This window comes from Bidens hawaiensis, unplaced genomic scaffold (genome assembly GCF_021521415.1).
Source record: "Bidens hawaiensis isolate Kalapana, Puna unplaced genomic scaffold, B.hawaiensis_p1.1 tig00043870_1, whole genome shotgun sequence".
Taxonomy (NCBI): Eukaryota; Viridiplantae; Streptophyta; class Magnoliopsida; order Asterales; family Asteraceae; genus Bidens; species Bidens hawaiensis.
Window position 1 is genome coordinate 107663 of NW_027497778.1, and position 25678 is coordinate 133340.

At 36.5% G+C, this 25678-nt stretch overlaps 2 protein-coding genes across 2 annotated transcripts; both read right to left on the minus strand.

Moving 5' to 3' along the window:
- Positions 1-5627: 5627 nt before the first annotated feature.
- Positions 5628-14796, minus strand: LOC143594555 (protein ENHANCED DOWNY MILDEW 2-like). Its single transcript, XM_077073833.1, has 12 exons — positions 14420-14796; positions 14237-14339; positions 13934-13993; positions 13723-13850; positions 7803-7920; positions 7662-7742; positions 6708-6955; positions 6546-6635; positions 6371-6457; positions 6135-6288; positions 5926-6027; positions 5628-5663 (listed from the first exon to the last, which is right to left on the minus strand). Exons 1-12 carry the CDS (start codon positions 14794-14796, stop codon positions 5628-5630), a joined length of 1584 nt encoding a protein of 527 aa, XP_076929948.1.
- A 4501-nt stretch (positions 14797-19297) lies between these two features.
- Positions 19298-19702, minus strand: LOC143594556 (protein AGENET DOMAIN (AGD)-CONTAINING P1-like). Its single transcript, XM_077073834.1, has one exon. The coding sequence runs from the start codon at positions 19700-19702 to the stop codon at positions 19298-19300; it is 405 nt and encodes a 134-aa protein (XP_076929949.1).
- Between the last annotated feature and the right edge of the window lie 5976 nt (positions 19703-25678).

Below are 25678 nucleotides of genomic sequence, written 5' to 3' on the forward strand. Positions count from 1 at the left end.
TTAAAAACTTTTATAATATATTAATTTTATTTTTAATCACTAAATATTAATATTATATCATACCAACAGTTTTTGTTACCATACCCACTACGACGCACCACTCCTTTATTATAATTTTCATTTTGGATCTGAACATCTACACCATCAAGAAAAGAGCATCTCGTCACCCATGCTGGAGATTCAAATTGTTGCCGGCAAACAAAAATTGACTTGGGATGAGAGGATTAGGCATGATTTGATAGACCTAAACCTCTCCGAGGACATGGTTGAGGATAGGAATTTGTGGAGAAGTAGAATTAAAGTTAAGGATTTTTAGAGAGAATTGAATACCTTAGGGCTTAGACTTAACTTATTTAGGTCACATACCATAATGGTATTTCCCTTACATATATTATTATTATTATTATAATTATTATTAGCTTTTATATAGCTGTTAAACGGTGATCTTATTATTAATATTATTATAATTAGTAGTAGTTTTTATATAACTGTTAAACTTTGATTTCCTTTATTTTGCTTCATACACATGTACTTAGAGCCGAGGGTCTCTCTGGAAGCCACCTCTTTATTCCTTTGGATAGAGGTACGGTGTGCCTACATCCCACCCTCCCCAGACCCTACTTATAGCTTTGCTGTTGGTGGGATTTTACTGGGCATGATTGATTGATATAAATCAAATCGAAGTAGAGATGGTGCCTAAAACAGCAACCAATTGAAGATGAACTCGTTGAAACTACAAATTGGTTAGATCTGCAACCCCTTCATGTCAATTGAGAAAGATTTTGGTTAGGGTGTCGATCAATTGCAAAATATCAAGAATGTTTAAAATTGTTGAGGGGCCCACATCTACGTCTGTTGCAGGTTTGCAGAACCAGACTTGTTCACCGGACTTGGGCACTACAACGGTGAAGTCTGCTGGATCCAAGTTCGCCCGTTGGCACATGTATCCTGACCTCGGGCATCCCATCCCGTTGTGGATGCTCTTATAACGACTTCCCCTGTGCAGCAACAACCAAGTTTCATCTTAAACACTTTAATCTCTGCACTTTTATAAGTTATCGGAAAACAACTAAACATCATTTAACTCTTCTAGACAAATGAGAGACTAGGCGAGTTTGTGGTTTTTCACTAGTTGGATCCTTGAATTGAACGAGTTTTATCTCACCGCACTGCCGTGCCTCCGGGCAAGTGTTCACGGGCGTTGTCCTTAGGTGAGGATTTTTCCTGGATCGAAAGATAAGTGTACCCTGATGTAGTGAATTTAGTCAGTAGCTCATTTAAAGGATTCGTTGGCCATTAAAAAAAAAACTCTTCTAGACAAGTTCCATGAAATGACAGAACTACCCCTGAACTTGTTAACAACTTATTAACATCTAATTAACAGGATTAACTGTTGTGATTAATGAATTATATTGTTGAACCATGATCACATATAGCACAATTTTTTCCACCATCTTCGAAACCTTGTGCTTACTAGGATTTTACCCACCACATCACTTTGCGTGAGGAAAGTGTAAAAACACCATACCACTAAACCAATAAGTCATTGGTATGCCAGTACGAATTTAGTTTTAGCGGAAAGGAAAATAAAAACTATTATCGAAGATAATAACCATAAAGCATGATTTTGGGTCGAAATTGATCAATTTTCCCATAGTGCCCGATCCATTACAAAGCAATCGGTCTCAAATAGTTATCATATCCAATTATAAAAGCAAACTATTCTGTTTTAACACTGTGCTCACAATATTTACTAATACAATTTGACTCTATTAACTCGCATGTAGTAGCGTGTAAAACCGAGCAAATATAATATCTTGTGGAATGTATTTTTCATGGTTCGTATTTAAATTTTATCATACAATTTGAATATAATTTTGTTATATTTCTTATATGATTTTTCTAATTACAAAGTCATGGAAAACGGGGAAAGAGGAGAGATTGGAAAAGAATCAAAAGATACATGAAATCAACTTTTTATGATAAAAGAATTAATGAAAAGGATTTCAATTGACTAAATGCACCTGTTGATCAATTGAGAAGATATGAAATCTGTAATTTAATCCCTTTAAACACTAAACTTCTATATTCCAACACCGTGTTTGCATTTTACTTCATTTATATCATTTTGGCTTGCCAAAAGCATATGACAAACTTCTATATTCCACCCATATTACTTTATCTTGAAATAAGTTTACATGTTTAATGGGATTTCATGGTACGGACAAGTAATTTAAACTGAACTTAAATTTGATTTTTGAATTTTAAAACTTGTCTTTTGAATGAATCAGACCGTCGAGCTATGGTGTAACGAACTCTTTTAAGACACCAAAAGCTCGTTCCTCGTTATTTCTCATTGTCTTGAACCTTTTGTCGCTTATCTTCATATGGATAAGCAAATGATTTAAACGAAAGTTGCTCAACTAATTAAGTTTATATCAACAAGATAATACACATTTCGGTATTGTACTACGTTGACACTTGGATGTGGATCAATGTACAACTTCGTAGTTTAATGGCGACTCATTGAGGATTTTGACGTCTTTGTTGGAAGCAGTGACACCAAACTATGGCATGGCAAAACCATTGAATCTAGAGAGGGTACCGCTCATAATCGTACTCACGATCACCTCTCATATTTAAACTTGGTGTAAAATATTATGTAAGAGATGAATTTTAGTAAATTGTGGTTTTCGTCTATGTGGTTTATCCAAATCTGCGGTTTTAGTCAAATAGTTTCAAATTTGCAATTTTTGTCCCTGTGCTTTTATTTCACTTGCAATTAAACCCGAATTCACTAATCCCGTTAAATCAGGTCGTTAAACCCATCAACGTGCCCTTCACGTGAGGAGCAATTTTGTTCTTATTTTTTCAAATACACCCCAACCCTTCACGTTAGAGGGCTTGTGAATTAGGACTAAGTTTATTTGGGGTGAAAAAGAAAGAAAATGCCCCTCATGTGAGGGGCATGCTGATGAGTATAACGAACAGACTTAATGAGATTTATAAATTCGGGTTTAATTGCAAGTGAAATGAAACAATATAGATGAAAGCACAAATTTGAAATTATTGGACTAAAAATGCATATTTGGACAAAGCATAGTGATGAAAATAACAGTTTCCTCGTTGAATTTTAATAATTAGTTTTGTTTAAGCTCAATGGCAAAAAATTAATAGGCTATATAGCTGTTATCCATTGAGAAAAACTGGAGACATACCACCCGAGTGGTTAAGTTTTTCTTCGGTATCGAGGAGGCAGCATGCCTTGTTAGGGATTCGGGTATTGTAAAAACAATTATTTTGTAAAAATAATTATTTAATTGCAATACATGTGTGATGACAACACTTATCTCCACGAGATAAGAAAACAATAATAACAATATTATATAAAGCCAAAAAAGTGAAGACTTAGCCAATCGATCGTTGGGTGTTTCTTGCTGCTATAATCTGCAAAACAAAAAACTTCAAACCTAGATCGTACGATACTCTTCCTCTCGCGATCGTGTTCTCCGGTGTGTAACGAACCTAAGTTCTTAACACCACTTGTTAGGATCTAGGACACACTCAATCACGAATAATATTGCAAGAGAAAAATAAACGAAGATGAACATACGAGATTTACGTGGTTCGGTCTAGAGTGACCAACATCCACGGGCTGCAACCATGGTATTTTATTATTGCTACCTCCTCACTCGTGATGAATTACAAGTACAAAATAAATATATATATAAAGATCGATACATCAGGATTATAAGCTTATTCAACAAGAAACTAAAATGGGCCTTAATAAAGAGATATTGTGCCGATCCAAACTATGTGTGTGTCCTAGATCCTAACACGCCCCGTGTTCCCACTGGTCCCCAAACACACTGCTTGCTTTCCTGCTTTCGTACTGCCTCCTCTAATGATGGTTGAAGCATGTTGAAGGCAGCTTTCGGGCGAAAAGAAACGCAAAAAGCATGAAAGAAAAACAGTAATCAAGTATGAAGGTAAACCAACACCACCTACCAAACACTCAACTAACTATTAGATTCATCCGGATGTTGTATAGCAAATTTTTAGGTTTTGTATGTAGATAATGTATATATTAAATCACATATAAAATTTATTTATGTTTAAATTTTGAGTAAATGTGGCAAGAAACTATGTTGCATGGGAACTGGTACGGAAATGGGAAACGGGCACGGGTATGGGAACGGGAAACGGCAAAACTCAAAAAATATTGGGATATGTGAATCGGCTCTTTTCTGGAAACTTACGTAAATAGCTCCATAACTTACAAGAATTACCCTTGAACTACTGGAAACCTTTAAAAAACGTCCCCAAAATCTGGAAACGGTCTGGAAACACCCTTTGACTTATCGAAATGGTCAAGGAATGTCCCCAAATCTCAGGAAACGTTATGGAAACGTCCCGCAGCTGTCCCCTGCGAGTTTCCGGGACGGGGTACGGTGGGTTCCAGGCGTTTCCGTGCATCAGAGGCAAGAAACCTATATGAAATATATAAAAGATCGTTATTATGTCATATTATGTGCCTCGCGTATTAATAGCCCTGCACTTTTGTGCGAACTTTACGCCTCGACTCGGGACCTATCGTCTCGATGTGCCTCGCGCTTTTTAAAACCAAGTATGTATGATTTTCCTGATATTACGGTGATAAAAAGTTGTAGGAATTGGATTGTTTATTTTTGCATTTGACAATTTTTTTGTCCAAGAATCAAGAGTTATTTCTTAGATTTGGTCTTTACTTTTTGAATTTAGTATCGGTGTAACATCTAAATACACCTATAAGGCTGTAACAACGTGTAATCAAGTTCAAATTTTTTTTAAACGGCGAATTTTTTTTAATTGTTGTAGTCTAAGGGACTTGAACCATGACCTCTCTCTCTCTTAATTAGTCAATCCCATATGTTTAAAGGTGTTGCCTTTGCTAAGTTTGACGGTTGAGTTCAACTTTTGACACTCAAGCTTAACTTGTTAACAATTTTGCTTGGCAAGATCTATCATGACTTGAGCTCAATTCTTTTATTCTTTAATAAATATTCAAAAATAAATTATAGATCGCTTTATGTATGTATGTACATACATACATAAAGCGATGTATGTATATATATAGCTATATTTTTATATACAGCAAAACATATATTACTTAGTTACTTTACAGTTTATCCTAACTTTAGATAAAATCATATCATGTAACATTATATTTACTTATATAATAGGTTGTTCAGATTCGCAAGCCTAGTCGAACTTAGCATGTAAAGCACACACTCGAGCTCGTATATTAACTGAATATTAGTTTAGACTCGAGGTCATTTAAGCTCATGAATAACTCGGTTCATTAACACCAACTCAGAACTATCTAAACTACTACTACCACTCTATTTATAAATTACAAAATGAATCTTAGTTTATATAAATTAGGAACACATTGAAATTGGTTATATCGATCGCCATAGAACATAAATAATTGCCATATCAAGTTGCTTAAATGAAGGAGTAAGTGAGACCAAGAGAAGATTATTCTATCATCATAGTTAAAAACATATTCCGTGTAACGTCTAAAATAAATATAAATGTATCTAACATCTGATCAAGGGATCATTCTCCCATAAACATTGCATCTTTTACATAAAAGGGGCAAGATTGACACCTAGCTCTTTCTGCATAACAAAAACAGACCACAATAAATCCTTGGTAAATCATTAAATTTTAAAACGCGCAGGGTTCGATACGGGTGTAGCCCTGGCATGTCTAGGGCTTGGGCGGTTATTAATCTGTCTCAATCGTGTATTATTCGTTTTAGAAATCAATTAGATATACCATTAAGTTCTTAAGGCCCGAGCCGTTTATTATTTGTTTTAGAAATCAACTAGATATATTAGAAGTAGAATTTTATATAAATAACTGTTTCATTCATCATACCTTCCATCTGGCAAGTTGATGGAGAACACTTGGTTCACAAATAGCTTTTGCATCCTCAATACTACCACCAATCTCCAACTTCTTCAAGGCTGCTTCAACTGCCTTAAAAAAAAAAAAAAAAAAAAAAAAAAAAAAAAAAAAAACTTGTGAGTTCAAACATATATATTTAGCTTTAGTGATATTAAAGATTTGTCTGGTTAGTTTACTACCTTTACAGAACTCTCCACCTCTCCCATGGTAATTGTCTTCACCAATCCGTGTTGTGGTGCGCCGTATATTTCACCGGTGCATCTCCTTCTCATCTCATTTATATATTCCTCTCTATCGAATGAAGAACTAACATCTTCTGTCAATTTCAAAATCCTATACACCAATATATTATCATTGACACATGAATGGTGATAAGATTGAAAACATTAAAACACAAATTTAAAAAAAAAAGTACTTCGCTTTCATTTCGGCGTCTACTTTAGAAGGAAAGAGAACATGATATCTTTTTGGTGTCCCAATATTTGGAATGATCTTGTGATTCCTGGCAATGTATTAGTTAATACTTCATTTGGTATGTGCATATTAATTAGATAATGATGTATGAAGTTATATAACAATATAACACTCACACGCAGTACATTAATATGCGTTTTGGCAAGAGATCATCCCATGCTCTTTGCAGGATAGTTCCATCATCACTAGCCTTGAAAGCAATCATCCTGCGAAATATTATTAACCAGTTAGTATCAGTTTCTTTGTTAGTATGTGAAGCTTAAAGGGAAAATCTTTACTTAGGTAAGCATCTCCGATGATATGACGTTGGGCATCGCCTGCAGACTGCAAACTGCGATTCATGGACATCTTTATCTTCTCCTTGTCCACATTGCTTGCATTTATGAATGGGACAGGTGAATGATATTCCTGCAGCTATTTGACCTGTAAGTTGACTAGATAAGGTTTCATCATTTGGGTAGAGCAAATATGCTGCGCATCCCGGGTGATAAAAGTGACCGCAAGTTGCAGAAACACAAGGAAAGATCTAAAATGGTATATCTGTTAACATCAACAATAACAAACTGCAGAATATGTTGAGTAATATATGTTGTGCATCATGGTACCAGTCAGTCAATTAATTTAACAAACACTATACATATAAATATATTTGTTGTAGGGATAATGACCAAAATGACCCTTTTACCAACAACATTCCTTGAGACCTTGACTAACCCACTCAAACCAAAAATACCCAAAATGACCAATTTCTAAATGTCTGATCCAACATATAAGAACTGACATCCGATAAATCTATTTGACACCCTTCCGTTTTTGAACCAATCACATCTTGACACGTTTACACTTAAACGGTTGGCCATAAATCTATTCCGTCGGGCTTCATATCTATTCTGTCGGGCGTCATATATATTCTATCGGGCCTCTGTATCTATTCCATCGGGCTTCATTTTCGTATGTAATATTAATCCGTCGGCCCTCACAGAATAGATATGAATTCCGACGGAATAGATTTATAGCCGACCGTTTAAGTGTATACGTGTCTAGATGTGGTTGCTTTCAAAAACGGAAGAGTGTCAAATAGATTTGTCGGATGTTAGTTCTAATATGTTGGATCCCACAGTTTAGAAAGTGGCCATTTCGGGTATTTTTTGTTTGAGTGGGTTAGTTAAGGAATGTTGTTGGTAAAAATGGTCATTTTGGTCATTATCCCGTTGTTATAAGGTTGATTATACCTCGGCCGAAGAAGACTTGTCAAAGGAGCCTAGCGATCCACAAGCAAAGCACTGATGTTTCTGGTGCTTACTTGCAGTTCCCTACATACATGATTCAAAGATGATTATGCATAAGCCAAGTGAAAAATACAAATATATTACATATAGATTCATGTACACCTTAAATTGAGCTGCATTTAACAAACCAAGGGACTCGCAAGAGGTGTCGAATCCCGCATCTACCGTTGGATGGAAAGATCGCATACATGGTCCTTCACAACTGCCATATGCGGATAGTAATATATAAAAATTTAGTAACAAAATGTTAAAGCTCTTGCTAGTGATTCATGTTGGGAAAACCGAACACCTAGCCACGAACGGTAAACAAAAAGTGCAGAATTAAACTTCGTTTGGCTAAACTTTTTCCCGACCCGAATGAACTAGTGAAGATGCAAACAAATAGGGTAAATAAAAAGTAAATAATGACACAATAATTTTAGTGTGGAAAACCTCTCAAGACGAGAGTAAAAACCACGGGACTACTAGAGCCGCTTCAAATCCACTATCACCAATAATGAGCAATACAAAGTCTTCTCTAGGTAAAACTAGAGGCATACACAAATCATCATATACTTGGTACAAACTATCATCAAGTATATGGAATCAAATTATAAAAGAATACGAGTAAGAGGTATCACCAACGAGAGAATGAATCGATCTCTGGCACGTCTCTTATCTTCACCAAAATACCAAAACCTTGGAGCACCAAATCTGTCTTCGTCTTTGTTCTTTTGACAACAGCAACAAAGGAAATAAAAAGAAACCCCAAGGCTATTGTTGTATGTGTATTTCGGCAGAATGTATTTGTGTTGTCCGCTGAATTATATGAGCACAACTCAAATATAAAACCCTTTAAATTTCTTGTTTCACACGTGAAGCCCACTGCCCACAAAAACCATTATCATCGTGGGCTCAAAGAACCATCCACCAATTGTGTTTGGTGTGTATACGGATGAAAAATAATAGAGCATATAAATAGTTTTTTTTTTCTTTTATAATAATAATAATAATAACCATCCATGTAGGTTAATATTTGTTGGGTTTTCTCATGGACAAAAAATACCCCAACAAATCTCCCCCTTTTGTCTATGAGAAAGAACTCACCACCCCGGCGAGTGAGCAACATATCTTCAACTTCTCCCTTGCCAAAGCTTTGGTCAACATATCGGAACAATTATCATCGGTATGAACTTTATCAAGTTCAAACAACTTGTCTTCAATAGCATCTCTAATCCAATGATACCTCACATCAATATGTTTTGTTCTCTTATGAAACATAGCATTCTTAGCAAGGTGAATAGCACTTTGATTATCACAAAGAACCACGTAGCGTTGTTGCATAAAGCCAAGCTCTTGCATAAATCTTTTCAACCACAATAATTCTTTGCATGCTTCTATTGATGCCATATACTCTGCCTCGGTAGTAGAAAAAGCAACACACTTTTGCAGTCTTGACTGCCATGACAAGGCCCCCCCTGCAAATAACATCAAATATCCAGAAGTGGATTTCATGTTGTCCTTATTTCCTGCCATATCAGAATCCGTGTAACCAACAAGCATCGGCTCCCCATTTCCAAATGTTATACCCAATTTGGAAGTACCTCGTAAATATCTAAGTATCCAACTTAACTGCTTCCCAATGCTTCCTACCCGGATTTGACAAGAACCGACTAAAAACACCAACTGCATGGGCAATATCAGGTCGTGTACATACCATTGCATACATCAAGCTTCCAACCGCTGATACATATGGAACACCATCCATCTTTTTAATCTCTTTCTCAAAAGTAGGGCAATCTTTTTCAGTTAACTTAAAGTTAGGAGTAAGAGGTGTACTAACCACATTAACTTTAGACATCTTGAATCTGCTAAGCACCTTTTCAATGTATTGCTCTTGTGACATGTGCAACTTCTTTGAAGAGATCTCTAGTAATCCGAATGCCAAGAATATTCTTAGTTGGCCCCAAGTCTTTCATAGAAAACGACTTGCTTAATTCTTTCTTCAGCTGGACAATTCTTTCTGCATTCTTGCCAACAATCAACATATCATCAACATAAAGCAATAAAATGATGAAATCATCATCACCAAAACTCTTAAAGAAAACACAGTGATCAGACGCAGTCTTTCAGTAGCCTTGCTTCCCCATAACTGACTCAAATTTCTTGTACCACTGTCTCGGTGCTTGCTACCCATAAAGGCTTTTATGAAGTTTACAAACATAATCTTCTTTACCGTTAACCTGAAAATCTTCAGGTTGCTCCATATAGATCTCCTTATCGAGATCACCGTGAAGGAATGCTGTCTTGACATCCATTTGCTCAACCTCAAGATCAAGACTAGGAGCTAAACCAAGGATCACCTTGATGGAACTCATCTTCACAACTGGAGAAAAAATCTCATCAAAATCAATACCCTCTCTTTGACTGAACCCTTTGACCACCAATCTTTCCTTGTACCTAGGCCGTGAGGTGTGCTCTTCAATCTTCAATTTGTAGACCCACTTGTTTTTCAAAGCTCTTTTGCCCTTAGGCAACTTCACTAACTCAAAGGTATTGTTCTCATACAAGGAATTCATTTCATCTTGCATGGCTTCAAACCATTCTCTTTTATGCTTATGTTCCATGACCTCTTTATAATACTCGGGGCTCTCCCCCATCAGTGAGTAAGACATACTCACCAGCCGAATAACGGGTAGAAGGTTGACGATCTCTCATAGACCGCCTGAGTGGGACAAATGTAGGCATATCTACTGGTAACTCTGGATGAATATCCTCATCCAAATCCACCTGCTCTTGATTATCAACATTATCGGTACCATGTTGTTCGTCATTTTGAATATCATCTTCGTGTTGTGGCTCAGATTGCTGAGTAGGAATAGGATCCAAATCAAAGAGATCATCAATATACCGAGGAACTACCTGTGTCTTCTCAATATCTTTCAAAATCTCGTCTTCCACAAACACAACATCAAGACTTCGAACAAGCTTCTTTGAAACCAGATCATATAGCCTGTATCCAAACTCATCTTGCCCATAACCAAGGAATATACACTGTCTAGACTTCACAACAAGCTTTGATCTTTCATCTTTGGGAATATGCACAAATGCTTTGCATCCAAAGACTCGCAAATGACTATACGAAACATCTTTTCCACTCTAAACCCTGTCTGGAATATCATTATGCAAAGGAATACAAGGAGTAAGATTAATAACATGTACCGCTGTAAGTAAAGCTTCTCCCCAAAAGGAATTAGGCAACCCTGCATGTGAGAGCAAACACTTAAACCTTTCAACCAAGGTTCGGTTCATCCGTTCTGCTAAACCATTCAACTGTGGTGTCTTAGGAGGTGGCCTTTGGTGTCGAATACCCTTCTCTCTACAATAAGCATTAAAAGGACCAATGTATTCACCTCCATTATCTGTACGAACACACTTGAGCTTCTTCCCAGTCTGTCTCTCAACTAGGGCATGAAATTGCTTAAACACATCAAATACTTGATCTTTAGACTTTAAAGTATAAACCCATACCTTCCTCGAATGATCGTCTATAAATGTGACAAAATATAAGCAGCCCCCAAGTGTTCTAGTCTTCATAGGACCACATACGTCTGAATGCACCATGTCAAGTATACTTTCTTTTCTATGAGGCGGATGACTATGAAAATAAACTCTCTTTTGCTTACCATTCATACAATGAGAACACTTCTTCAAATGAACATCTTTCACACCGGACAAGGCATCTTTATTCAATAAAATAGACATCCCATTTTCACTCATGTGAGTAAGTCTCTTATGCCACATATCAGTCGCATCAGAATTCGTCAATGAATTAAGCGAGTCTCTGGAAATCTTTGGATGTGCCATGTACAACTTTGAAGTTCTTTCACCTCTTGCCACAATCAACGAACCACGAGTGAGTTTCCAAATTCCACCACCAAAGGTACTGTGGAAACCATCATCATCTAATGTGCCTGCGGAGATCAAATTAAGTCTAATATCCAGAACATGTTTCACATTGTGTAAAACCAAATCCATCCCAGTATCAAACTTCAAACAAACATCCCCAACACCAACGATCTTTGATAGCCCATTATTACCCATCTTGACATTCCCAAAATCACCAAGAGTATAAGACGAATAAAAATCCCTTTGTGATGTCACATGACAAGTAACACCACTGTCAACAACCCAACTCGAATCATCACGTGCAATATTCACCCTATTATAATCACAACAAATATAAAACTCTTCGGTGGCAGTGTTAGTTTCAGAAGTATCTTCATCACCGTCATCTTTCTTGTAGTTGTTATTTTTATTGTTGTAATTAGCCTTCTTGTTCTCCTTTTTCAGTTGCCTGCAATATTTTATTGTGTGCCCTTTTCTACCACAATGATGACACTCATATTCTTCAAACTTCCCTTTGGACTTACTGTGGTGCTTTGCTCTATTACTCGGACCTCTGCTATGGCTTCTCCCCCTACTTTCGGTAACCAAGGCATCTGACTGTGAAGAGGAACCTTGTGACTTTCTTCTCATCTCTTCATTTATAATATTACCTTTAGCCAATTCCATAGTAATAATACCATTAGCTGCGGAGTTGGACAACGATGTCCTAAAAGTATCCCAAGAATCCGGTAACGTACCAAGAAGCCATAAACCTTGTATCTCGTATTCAAACTTAATACCCATACCTGCAAGCTGATTAATAACACCCTGAATAACATTCAAATGATCAGTAACAGGAGTTCCATCACGGTATTTCAAGTTAATCAACTGTTTAATCAAGAACAACTTATTGTTCCCGGTTTTCCGAGCATACAACTCTTCAAGCTTGGTCCATAGAGTACGAGCATGACTCTCCCCGCTAATATGGTTCAAAACATTATCATCAATCCATTGCCGAATATACCCGCAAACCTTCCGATGCAAAATATTCCATTCTTCATCAGTTTTATTTTCAGGTTTATCGGTACTAAAAACAGGCAAATAATAGTCCTTCACATAAAGAAGGTCTTCCATCTTGCCTTTCCAAACATGATAATTGGAACCATTCAAACTCACCATCCTACCCGTATTAGCTTCCATCGTTCAAACAAGTCTTAACCCAAGAACAAGAGCCGAAGCTCTGATACCACTCTGTTGGGAAAAACGACCACCTAGCCACGAACGGTAAACAAAAAAGTGCGGATTTAAACTTCGCTTGGCTAAACTTTTTCCCGACCTGAATGAACTAGTGAGGATGCAAACAAATAGGGTAAATAAAAAGTAAATAATGACACAATAATTTTAGCGTGGAAAACCTCTCAAGACGAGAGTAAAAACCACGGGACTACTAGAGCCGCTTCAAATCCACTATCACCAATAATGAGCAATACAAAGTCTTCTCTAGGTAAAACTAGAGGCATACACAAATCATCATATACTTGGTACAAACTAACATCAAGTATATGGAATCAAATTATAAAAGAATACGAGTGAGAGGTATCACCAACGAGAGAATGAATCGATCTCTGGCACGTCTCTTATCTTCACCAAAATACCAAAACCTTGGAGCACCAAATCTGTCTTCGTCTTTGTTCTTTTGACAACAGCAACAAAGGAAATAAAAAGAAACCCCAAGGCTATTGTTGTATGTGTATTTCGGCAGAATGTATTTGTGTTGTCCGCTGAATTATATGAGCACAACTCAAATATAAAACCCTTTTAATTTCTTGTTTCACACGTGAAGCCCACTGCCCACAAAAACCATTATCATCGTGGGCCAAAGAACCATCCACCAATTATGTTTGGTGTGTATACGGATGAAAAATAATAGAGCATATAAAGAGGTTTTTTTTTATAATAATAATAATAATAACCATCCATGTAGGTTAATATTTGTTGGGTTTTTTCATGGACAAAAAATACCCCAACAATTCAAAAACACTCTTCCAAATTTATCTAACCCTAAGAAACCTTACACTATGGATATACAAATACTCGTTCTAAATTAAGTCACTGCGGAAAGGAATTAGATGCATACGGGAGAACATCGCCGCCATTGTCGCAGAATGTGCAAAGAGAATCAAATATTTCATCATAGAAGTCATCCTCGTTTTCACCTTCGTCGTCAGAAACTACGAACTTAGGCTTGTTAGTCGTTTGATTCTCCTCCTACAATGCAAAAACTCCTTCAATAGGCACAAATATTGTACATAAACATGAGAATAATATAAAAAATTATTCCAATTGACCTCATAAAGAGCCTCAATTCTCCCAGGATTCTCAATCTTCATAAGAAACGTTACAAGATACTGGCAATAAATAATTAGATGTCAATAAACGCTTGATAATTTTTTTTATCATTCAATTCTTTTTTCGATAAAAAGATCCAGTTACAATAACAAGGTAAACAGGCAAAAAGTTGCGTTACAAATAATTAAAAATATAAGTCTATATATATACTACCGCATACAATGAAACCTCTTTCTATTGAAAATAAATAACCTAATTTCGTTCAAACGTGTAACATTCAACAATGAAATTGAAGATCAAACCTCTGATTTCGCCAAATTCTTATCATTAGCCACCGCACATCGAATCAACGGCAAGTGAGCCTCTAAACACTTCTCCTCCATAGGCTCAATCACATCATAAAAACTGCACGATCAAACACATTCAAATCAAAATTAGCTAGGCCAAAACATAAAACAACAAACCATATACAACTTAATTAATACCTAGCAGTACTTCTAGCAGCCTGTACGTTCCTCTTAGCAACATGAAGACAATGAGCAACATTCAACACACTCCGAACAACGCTCTCGTAAGATTTCAGTGGGTTCTGAAGCTTAATCCATGTTTTATCCTTCGAAAGCACGTAAACTTCAGGCACTGCAGATGAAAGCTCAAGCTTCCAACCGGTTACCTCCTTGTTCACTGGTTGCAGTCCATCGACCGTACTTCCGAGCAAAAACGCAACCGTTAGGTCTCCGTGTTCGACGACATCGGTCCAGTGAAGTGGTAGACGTGAGAATGAGATGAGAGAGTTGTGAGAGTCGACCAAGTGGTAGTTTGTTACGAAAGGGGGAACAGTTTCGCCTTTGGAGGACGCCATGCAACCCTGGAAATTGAGTAACCAGTTTCAATAATAATCCTCCGTTCTCCGAGAATTTATATGCCTCGCCAGGCTAAAATAAATAAAAAGTTTGTGGGCCCTAGGGCCGGCTCCGAAAAAACGAAAAATATTTTGGGCCGAAAGCGAAATATTATTTTGGGCCCTCGAGTAAAATGAGTATTTTGTTGGGTTAAGCAATTTACTTTCAAATGAGCATATTTGGTTATGATTTGAGTTCAAAAACTTTTGTATCAACAATACGGCTAAAAAATGTCCCAAATAAGAGTAGAACCCACAATCTTTTGATCGGGAGTCATACCTCATTGCCACTAAGCCAAATTAGTTGTTATATAACTGAGTTTAAACAGTAATTAAATATACATATTGTTTTTCATTAAAATACATATATTAAAAAAAAATTCAGGCCTAGCGGGGTGTCGGCCATGTGGCCGTCAACCACCCAGCCCCTAGTGGGCCCTAACGAGTAATGAAATTTATAAGATGGTTTTTTAAACGACATTAACGTTGAAACAATAAAAGGGTCTGGAAGTCACAATTAGGATTTAGAAATCGGCCTACGGTCTCTCAATAAAATGAGTTGTACGTTTTAATGTCTCTTGATTAGATTGTATAAATTCGTGTATGATTTTTTTAATTACAAAGTTATGGAAAAGGGGAACGATAGAGATTTTGGAAAAATACACGAAATCAACTTTCTATGATAAAATAAAGAAAAACATTAAAACGTTTTTATGATAAAATAAAGAAAAAAATTAAATAGATTAAATGTGCATGTTGATCAATCGGGAAAATATGAAATCATATTAATCATTTTAAACAATAAATTTCTTTATACCAAGTTACCAACACCGTGTTTGCACTCTACTTCATTTTATATAAACAAATCATGTAAAAAGCATTTAACAAAATTCTACATTCCACCTTAAGAACTTAAGTTTACACGTATAATGGGTTTTTCATAATATGAACAGGATTTGAAAAAGTAATTTAAAGTTCTAAACTGAGCTCGATTTAAATTTGGTTTGAATTTTCAAAACAAGAATATCAAAATTGAATTTAAAATTTGTGATTTTCAAATGAATCGGACCCATTTAGTTAGTTGAACTATAGCTCAATGAACGTTTAAGAAACCAAAAGCTTGTTCCACGTCATTTGTTGTCACCTTGAACCTTTGACGCTTATCTTCATTTCGATAAGCAAATGATTTCACAAAAGTTGTTATTAATTTATTATCAAGATAATACTCATTTCAGTATGATACTACCTTACCTTAAAAGGTCACTTTGGTGTGGATCCATGTACAATGTCATTGAATAACATTGGCTCATTGAGGATGTTGATGTTGGAAGCAGCAACAACAAAGAAAGCACGACAAAACCATGAATTTTGGGAGGCTACCGTTTCGAACATAATCATTATGTACTCATGATCACCTCTCATATTTAAGATTGTTGTAATTGAAGAATTGAACTTGCCTATATAGGAGTTGATTAATAATAATTAGTTTTGTTTAAGTTAAGTGGCGAGTCGAGGTCTCACCGGAAACAGTCTCTATATTCCTAAGGGATAGAGGTAAGGTTGTCTACATCTTATCCTCCTCAGACCCTATCCTAACTTTGCTACTAGTGAGATTTATTGAGTATGATGATGATGATGAAGATCAGTGGCAAAAAATTAACGGCGATATAGTACCTCCTCTAAGGCCATAAGCTATGGGGCTCCTTGGGGGCGGTTTTTTGGGCGCTGAGGGCGCGGAACACCGCAGTGGGGCGCGGTTGGAGGGTGGGCGGCGAGGGTCCGATCATTGCGTTGGCCGGCGCGGTAGGAGATTTTTGGTGGGCCCCCTCCCTTCAAATTAGGTGGAGTCCAACAAGACCTTCTAACACTCCGACACATGCGCCACCAATAAACACCGCCGGAGCCACCGTGTCTCCGCCGTCCAGCCGTGATTCCGAGAGTGCACCGATCTCATCTTCTTCTAACTCAATAACATCGGGTAAATATTATGACGGGGTTTTCGGTGATTAGGCTTTGGATTCTCATTTGGGTGGATTCGGAGGTGTCGATGGCGAGAGGTGAAATGGTGGTTGGGGTTAGTGAGAGATGAAAGTCGGATCGTAGGTGGATGTTGTGTATAGTGAACCGATGGTTCGTCAACGGGTGGGTTGGTGTGTGGTTGAGGTTGAGGTGAAATGAAGGGTGAGTTAGAGTTATTTATATAAATTTATAAAATATAAAATAAAAAAATTAATGGGCTTCGAAGCCCCCTCACTATAGAGGGGCATCTTTGGGGTGGGGCTTTGAAGCCCCCAATGCCCACGTGACACTGGGGAGGGCAGGCCCGGCTCCGAGAAACCGAAATTTTTTTTTGGCCAAAGTCGAAATTTTTTTTGGGCTTTAAGTAAAATGAACATTTAGTTGAGTTTAAATAATTTTATTTTAAATGGGCATACTTGGTTATAATTTAAGTAGTGTAAAATTTTTTGTAAAAAAAGAAACTTAAAAATGTTTCAAATAAGACTAGAACCCACAACCTCTTGATTAAATGTCATACTTCTTTGCCACCACACTAAGCTAGTGGATATGTAATTTTGTTGAAACATTGATTATAAATATTTGTTTTTCATAAAAATACATAATTTTTTTTTTTAAATCCGGGCCTAACGGGGTGTCGGGCCTGTGGCCGTCGACCACCCTGCCTCCCCCTTAGGCCGGCCCTGTGAGAGGGGCTTCGAAGCCCACCATAAAGGATAGCCTAAGAGTATGCGTAGTGGGCTAACCAGACGATAATGGGTGACTAGTTTTTGTCGCCTGATTTCTTGTTTCAGTTATTATTATTTTAATCTTTTACACTATTACACCCTAAAAGAAAAACCTACAATTTGCTGATTGAGAGTCACGTGTCATAATACGCCCCCATTTTGTAGCCACTCCACTCCACTCCACTCCACACAGCCTAATAAACTAATAAACGTATATACTATAATATAGTTTAAGTGAGGTGTGGGTTTAAATCCTTAAATGCAAAGTTACAGGTTATAAAGTTACAACTTACGATTACTCATAAGATATATCAATCTTTGGGCTTTTGGGAGCCCAAAAGTTTAGCTCATCACAAGACTATGCCTATAAGCCTATTTATAAAACACATCAGAGAAAGCCCAATCAGTGACTACGTCATCTTATCATTGGTGTGCGGTTGGGACCTATACATGAAATTAAGTTCCCTTACATGATCCATATGAAAACCTGAAAACTCTCTCCAATCATAAATATTTCACCTCTTTGGATGTTTTACTGGTCATATTCAACACACAATCTTCATAGGTACAGGTGTCAGGTGTGGTGATTGTTGAATTATAATATTTAGAGAAAATTCTTAAAATAGTCTTTTTTTTAAAGAGAAAGAAAATGCAAAATAGCCATAAATTTCAAGATATTCTCAAAATAGCCCATCTAATTTGGACTGAGCAGTCGAGATCTGAAAAATCCTCCGGCCAATAAAATTATACAAGTGTCAAAATCCGACGAGATTTTTAAAAATAGTGGGGGACCAGTCAATATTTCCTGTTAAAAGTTCTTGAAATTAAACAGTCTTGCCATACGGTCTTTTAATGTTTCCTAACGTGTCCCCACAACTTCCACAAACATAGGAAAATGTGTCTTTAAATTTAGTCTTTCAAGACGCATTTAGGGTGAATTTGTACCAAAAAGATCATAAATTTATAAATATTGAGGATCCCTCTATATTTTTGAACTAAAATTTATATTCCAAAGCGTTCTGGCCAGACGGGTTATACAAGTTTCTTATCTCAACCCTATATATTTTAAACTTATAGAAAAATGTGTAATTCAACTTTGTCTTTCAAGACATTTACTTGTAAAATTTGAACGAAAGGGATCATATTTTTAAACATATTGTGGTACCCGTTTATATTCTTCACAAAATCTTTATATTAAAAAGTAGTCTTGCCAGACGGGTTATATAAGTTTCTTATCTCGACCCTATATATTTTAAACTCATAGAAAAATGTGCTATTTAACTTTGTCTTTCAAGACACTTACTTGAAAATTTTGAACTTAAGGGATCATATTTTTGAAAATATTATGGTACCCGTCCATTTCTTCACAAATCTTTATATTAATAAGTTGTCTTGCCAGACGGGATTTTTAAGTTTCTTATTTCGACCCTATATATTTTAAACCTTTTTAAATGAACTTTAGTTATGTGTTTTATATTTATCTTTCCTTTAATTAGCTATGACAAAAAAATAGAATAAACACAAAATACATAGAACTTTTAATAATTAAACACTAACAACACTTAGTGTAGAAACACATAACATAATAAATCAGACAAACATATTACAACCAAATTAGAAAACGTTAACAACAAACCCTAAACATCATTAAACATCAATCTTCAAACAACTAAACAACACACATTTCACAAACATGAAATACAACCCGGTTTTCTCAGTTACGGGTGTAAACCCAAACGCCATGCTGCATCCCACTCTTGATGAACGCGGATGTTGGGAAAAGGATATGTGATGTCTTGGTTGGAGCTATCAAAATAAACAATATACTCATTCTCACCGAATTCGCTAATAATTCTTTCCGTCCACCATCCGTCATTAGCATAAACATCGACCATCTCACCCAAACGGAAACTACTCAACTCCACAGATGCAGGTTTTGGCTGAATTTTTTCGGCCTTAACAAACTCTCGAAGAAGACCAGACTCATCATTTTCCAGCAGCGTGCGGAACTGAACAATGTACTCGTTTCCGGACGTCGAGATTATGTTGCCGTCATAATAGGATCCAACGAACCCGGGACCCATATCCATAACCTCCACTTGATCACCCCTCTTAAACTTCATGATTTGAAGAGTTAGAATTTTATGAAATATTGAATAAATGAGGATTGATGAAGATAGATATAATGTAAATATGGACGGAAAAGTAAGAATATACTAAATACCCGTCTCCTTCGTACAAATTTCAAAGATTCGTGTCTTAAAAGACAAATTTTTTTGATGCACATTTTTCCATGTTTCAAAATATACAGGGTCGAGATAAGAAACTTCAAAATCCCGTCTGGCAAGACAACTTTTTAATATAAAGATTTGTGAAGAAATGGACGGGTACCACAATATTTTCAAAAATATGATCCCTTAAGTTCAAAATTTTCAAGTAAGTGTCTTGAAAGACAAAGTTAAATGGCACATTTTTCTATGAGTTTAATATATAGGGTCGAGATAAGAAACTTATATAACCTGTTTGGCAAGACTACTTTTTAATATAAAGATCTTTTTGGTACAAATTCACCCTAAATGCGTCTTGAAAGACTAAATTTAAAGGCACATTTTCCTATGTTTGTGGAAGTTGTGGGGACACGTTAGGAAACATTAAAAGACCGTATGGCAAGACTGTTTAATTTCAAGAACTTTTAATAGGAAATATGGACTGGTCCCCCAATATTTTTAAAAATCTCGTCGGATTTTGACACTTGTCTAATTTTATTGTCCGGAGGATTTTTTTCAGATCTTGTATGCTCAGTCCAAATTAAATGAGCTATTTTGGGAATATCTTGAAATTTAGGGCTATTTTGTACTTTCTCTCTCTAAAAAAGGCTATTTTGGGAATTTTCCCTAATATTAAGTTAAGTGGTCAAGTTTAATTAGCTTTAATGGATCAGATGGCCAGATGAGCATTTTGAAGATTAACCAATGAATAACAATTTAAATGAGTTTACATAAGACTTTAATGATATATAAAAACCTTAAGGACTATTAAGTGATGAATGAGAAAAAGTAAATCCTTTAGGAAGCTATTAGAAATTTATTGAAAGTTTGAAACATAATAGGGCCGGCATATTTATTTATGTCAGAAACACGAACCCTCTTCCGACACATTTAAAATTGTGTAAAATAAACACGACCCGGGTAACCCGTTCATTTTAAACGACTCAAATGAGTTATAAAATTGTAAACATGTTAAATAAATAGTAAAAGGGTTGACAATTTGACATTCATCATGTAACCTTACTTAAACATCTTATTTACTCTTTAATATATATATATAGAATAGTGGATTTTTATATATAGCTGATTAACAATACAAAATATCATAATAATATAAAATATCATAGGTTGTTATATGGTGATTTTCATGATACCACGGTTGGTTTATTTTTACGTCTTTGTGTCTAAGATTCTTAGGAGTTGGTGTTTACTTTTTAATTAAATTTAGTTATTATTTTATAACTATTTTGTTCTAAATAATGACAAGAAAAACAAGTGACATTGTACCAATAATTGTGCCGCGTTGTCCGGTTTTCGGTGGTAGATTTGTAGCTTGTTCAAACATTGAACCGCCTGGTTATTGGTCGGTCGTTGCCGATATTTTAAAAACAAGAGTATTCTAAAAAACAAACAAATATCGATTTGACTTACGAAACTAGATGTGGGAAAACCGTTATGTGGGCCCATACTAATTTAACGTCTTAGAAACACGTGTAACATAGTCCGTTGCGGAATCTTCGTTAATTGGGATTTCTTTATGGAATGGCCGTGTGCGGAGTATATTGCTCTCGAAAGGAATAAGCCGGATCATAGTCCGTTGGTTTTGAAAATTGGTTCTTCCAAGAACTATGGTCCCAAACCGTTTAGGTTTTTCAATTCATGGCTTGGTAGAGAGGATTTTGGGACGTTGGTTAAGAAGACGCTTGTTGATGGCTCGTTTCATGGTTCTCCGGACGCGAGATTGCTGTATAAATTTAAAGCTTTGCGTGCTGCTATCACTAGATGGGCGATCGATTGTAAAGCCAAAGAAAAGGAGGAAAGGGTTTTATTGGAGCAAGAGTTGCGTGACTTGGACCAAACCTTGGAGGTCCGGGTTTTGTTGGAAGAAGAGACATGGTCTTTAAGCGAAATTAAAAGACGGCTAGGCGAGTTGGATAATCATTATTACCGGGATTTGAAGCAAAAGGCTCGGTGTAATTGGGCGATTCATGGAGACGAAAATTCTCGATTTTTTCACGGTTTTATTAATAAACGTAAAGCTTCAAATTATTTTCCCGGTTTGGAAGTGAATGGGGCGTGGGAAACAAACCCGGTTCTCATTAAAAAGGAAGTTTTGCGATTCTTTGCTGGTAAGTTTAAAGAATCTATTACACATCGGCCTCGGTTGATTGGATATGGGTTTTCGGTCTTGTCTTCGGTGGAGGCGGATTTTTTGATCAGTGATTTTTCCGTGCATGAGATCAAGAAGGCGGTTTTTGATTGCGGTGGTGACAAAGCTCCTGGGCCGGATGGTTTTAATTTTAGGTTCATTCGGTTTTATTGGGAGTTGTTCGAGAAGGATTTTGTGGATATTCTTGATCATTTTCATAAGGTTAAAAGTTTTTGCTCGGGGGTTGGTTCGTCTTTTATCACCTTAATTCCTAAGGTAAACAATCCGTCTTCTTTGGGGGATTTTAGACCGATAAGTCTCATTGGTTGTATTTTAAAGACTGTGTCGAAGGTGTTAGTGAATCGACTCAAAACGGTTATGAATAAGATTGTCTCAGAACATCAGTCGGCTTTCTTATCCGGGAGATATATTCTTGATGGCCCTTTGGTGGCTAATGAGGTTATTGCTTGGGCTAAGAAGAGGGAAAGAAGAATTTTTATGTTCAAGATTGACTTCGATAAAGCCTTTGATAATGTGAATTGGGAGTTCTTGTTGTCGGTTCTTTCTCAGATGGGTTTTCCTTCGGTTTGGTGCGATTGGATTAGTGGTATCTTGTTGGCGAGCAGATCGTCTGTTCTTGTTAATGGATCTCCTACATTCGAATTTGGATGTCATAAAGGCATTCGTCAAGGTGACCCGCTATCGCCTTTTCTTTTTATTATTCTGATGGAGGCTTTTTCAGGTATGTTGAAACAAGCCTGTGATATAGGTGCGTTTCATGGTATTACTCTTCCTAATGAAGGTCCTACTTTATCCCATCTTTTTTATGCGGATGATGCTATGATTATGGGAGAGTGGTCTTCTTTTAATTTTGATAACTTGAAACGTATTCTTCGCATATTTTACTTGTGTTCGGGGCTAAAGATTAATCTCCATAAATCAGTGTTATTTGGAGTAGGTGTAGAAGATGGTGAGATCGATATCCAAGCCGGTTTCATGGGTTGTAAGCCGGGTAGAATCCCGTTTTCTTATCTAGGGATTATGGTTGGCGCTAACATGAATAGGGTGGTTAATTGGGAACCGGTTGTGTCCAAGTTCAAGAAGAGGCTATCTAAATGGAAAGTTAATTCGTTACCTATGGCTGGTCGGTTAACCCTTATTAAATCGGTGCTGGATAGTCTTCCCACTTATTATTTTTCGCTTTTTAAGGCACCCAAGAAGGTTACCAATGATTTAGAAGCTTTGATGAGAAGGTTCTTATGGGGTGGTTCGGATGAAGTGAGGAAGATGTCATGGGTGGCTTGGGAGGTAGTCACCAAACCTATAAAAGAAGGGGGTTTAGGTATCGCTCGTTTAGAGGTTAATAATCAAGCGCTGATTACTAAATGGCTTGGGAGATTTCTAAATGATCAGCACGCGATGTGGAGAAGAGTAGTGTATTCACGGGTCCTCGCGCTGTTGGGGGCTTGCTCCGGTTAATAATGGAGTTCCCGGGGTTTGGAAGAATTGTGTTATGTTCTGGAACAAATTTAAGGTTGATGGTGTGGGTTTTAATAGAGTGATCCGGGCCACAGTTGGGAATGGTCGCCAAGTTCGGTTTTGGACGGATTTGTGGTTGGGTTCGGCGCCGGTTATGGACAAGTATCCGTCCTTATATGCGGTAGAAAAACATAAAAATGTCTTGTTAGCTGATCGGTTGGTGGTCACTGGATCTTCTAGTCGCATTGTGTGGGATTGGCTTAGAGCTCCTTGCTCCCAACAGGAGGTGTTCGAGAAGCAGGAGTTGGAAGATCTCCTTCAAGAGGTGGTGATGGTTGACCGTGAAGATTCATGGTCTTGGGCGGTTGGTAGCTGCAAAGAGTTCGAGGTTTCGGCGATTAAAAGATGGATGGTGCGGTCCGTTGAGGATGCTGGGAGTTCCAGTTTCCAATGGAGCAATTGGGTCCCGAAAAAATGTAATATTTTTATGTGGAGGGCCGTTCTGGATAGCCTTCCAACCAAGCAGGCTTTAGCTAGACGTCATTTGTATTGTGATGATCATAGTTGCGCTTTATGTGAAAGTAATGAGGAATCGCTCGAGCACTTGTTAACCGGGTGTTTCATTTCTATGGCCGTTTGGAATGCGATTGGTTCATGGTGCAACATCCCTAGATCTTTTGTTTTTCATGTCAATGATTTGGTGGAAGTGCATAAGGTTTGTGGTGCGACGGGGAATAAAAGATTGATTATTCATGGAATTGTCATCATTACTTGTTGGAGGATTTGGCGGGCTAGGAATGAAAAGATTTTTTCGGGCAAGAACACTAAGGTGGCAGAAATGGTTGCGGATATAAAATCTTTGGGTTTTCTTTGGTACAAAAATAGATCTAAGATATGGGTAGTGGATTGGAAAAGTTGGTGTTTATTTGATGTAACGTGATCGTTGGTTTTGGTTTTTGGTTTTCAGCGTCTTTCTCCGTCTTGATGATAGTCGTTGGTTGTGTCTGTTTTTAATGAAAGTCAATCTTCAAAAAAAAAAAAAGAAACACGTGTAACATTGTAACTATGCATGTAATTGAATGTCCTTACCAATTCAACATCTACATTACACATGTAACTATGTGTAATCAACTTTGACTTATCTTGTCAATAATTTTGCAAGATCTTGCACGACTCAGTTTGTATATGTATTTAACTATTTATAGTTATATTTGTTGACAAATAAATATTAATATTATGTAATTTTATATTTACGTAAAGAGTTAAGTGCCATTTTAGTGCTATGGTTTGGCCAACTACGCAACTTTCGTACTTATTTTTTATTTTGTGCAAATGGTTACCTCAGTTTCAAAAAACTTGCATTTTAGTATTTTTTTTCTAACCACATCTATTTTTTCCGTTAAGTCAGAGATAATTTGGTAACTTCGTTATTTTCTTTGTTTTTTTTATTTCTTTTTAAACACTTATATCTTGTAAACCCTAAATCCCCAAATCGTAACATCAAAATCCCAATCCTAAATCCTCAAATATCGTGAAAACTCAAATTCTATGATGATATGGAGAAAGGGGTTGAGGATTTAGGATTTAGATTTTGATATTATGATTTGAGGATTTAGAGTTTATAAGATATACGCATTTAAAAGAAAAGAAAAAAATAAAGAAAATAACAAAGTTATCAAATTATCCCTGACTTAACGAAAAATATAAACGGGGTTAAAAAAAGTACTAAAAATGCAAGTTTTTTGAAACTGAGGTAGCCATTTGCACAAAATAAAGAATAGATACTAAAGTTGCGTAGTTGGCCAACCCACATGTACTAAAATGACACTTAACTCTTACGTAAATAATTGTGGTTGTTCATATTCACGGGCCTAGTCAAACTTAGTATGTAAAGCAAATGGTCAGCTCGAACTCATTTATTAAATGAATATTAATTTAAACTCTAAGACGACTCGGTTCATTAGCTTAGAAGTTAGAACCACTCAGAACTACAACTAACCGATTCTTTACCGGTCCCGTCTCCGATGTCGATTTTTACATAACTCGGGCCGCCACCGCTTGTGTCTGTTTTGGTTTTTTATACCCATCGATTCCATTTATATAATTAATATTACAAAAATGAACTTTAGTTAGTTTATACAAATTAGGTCCGAATTAATAAAAGTGTATTGTGACTGGTGACGTGTGTATAAAATAATAAAATA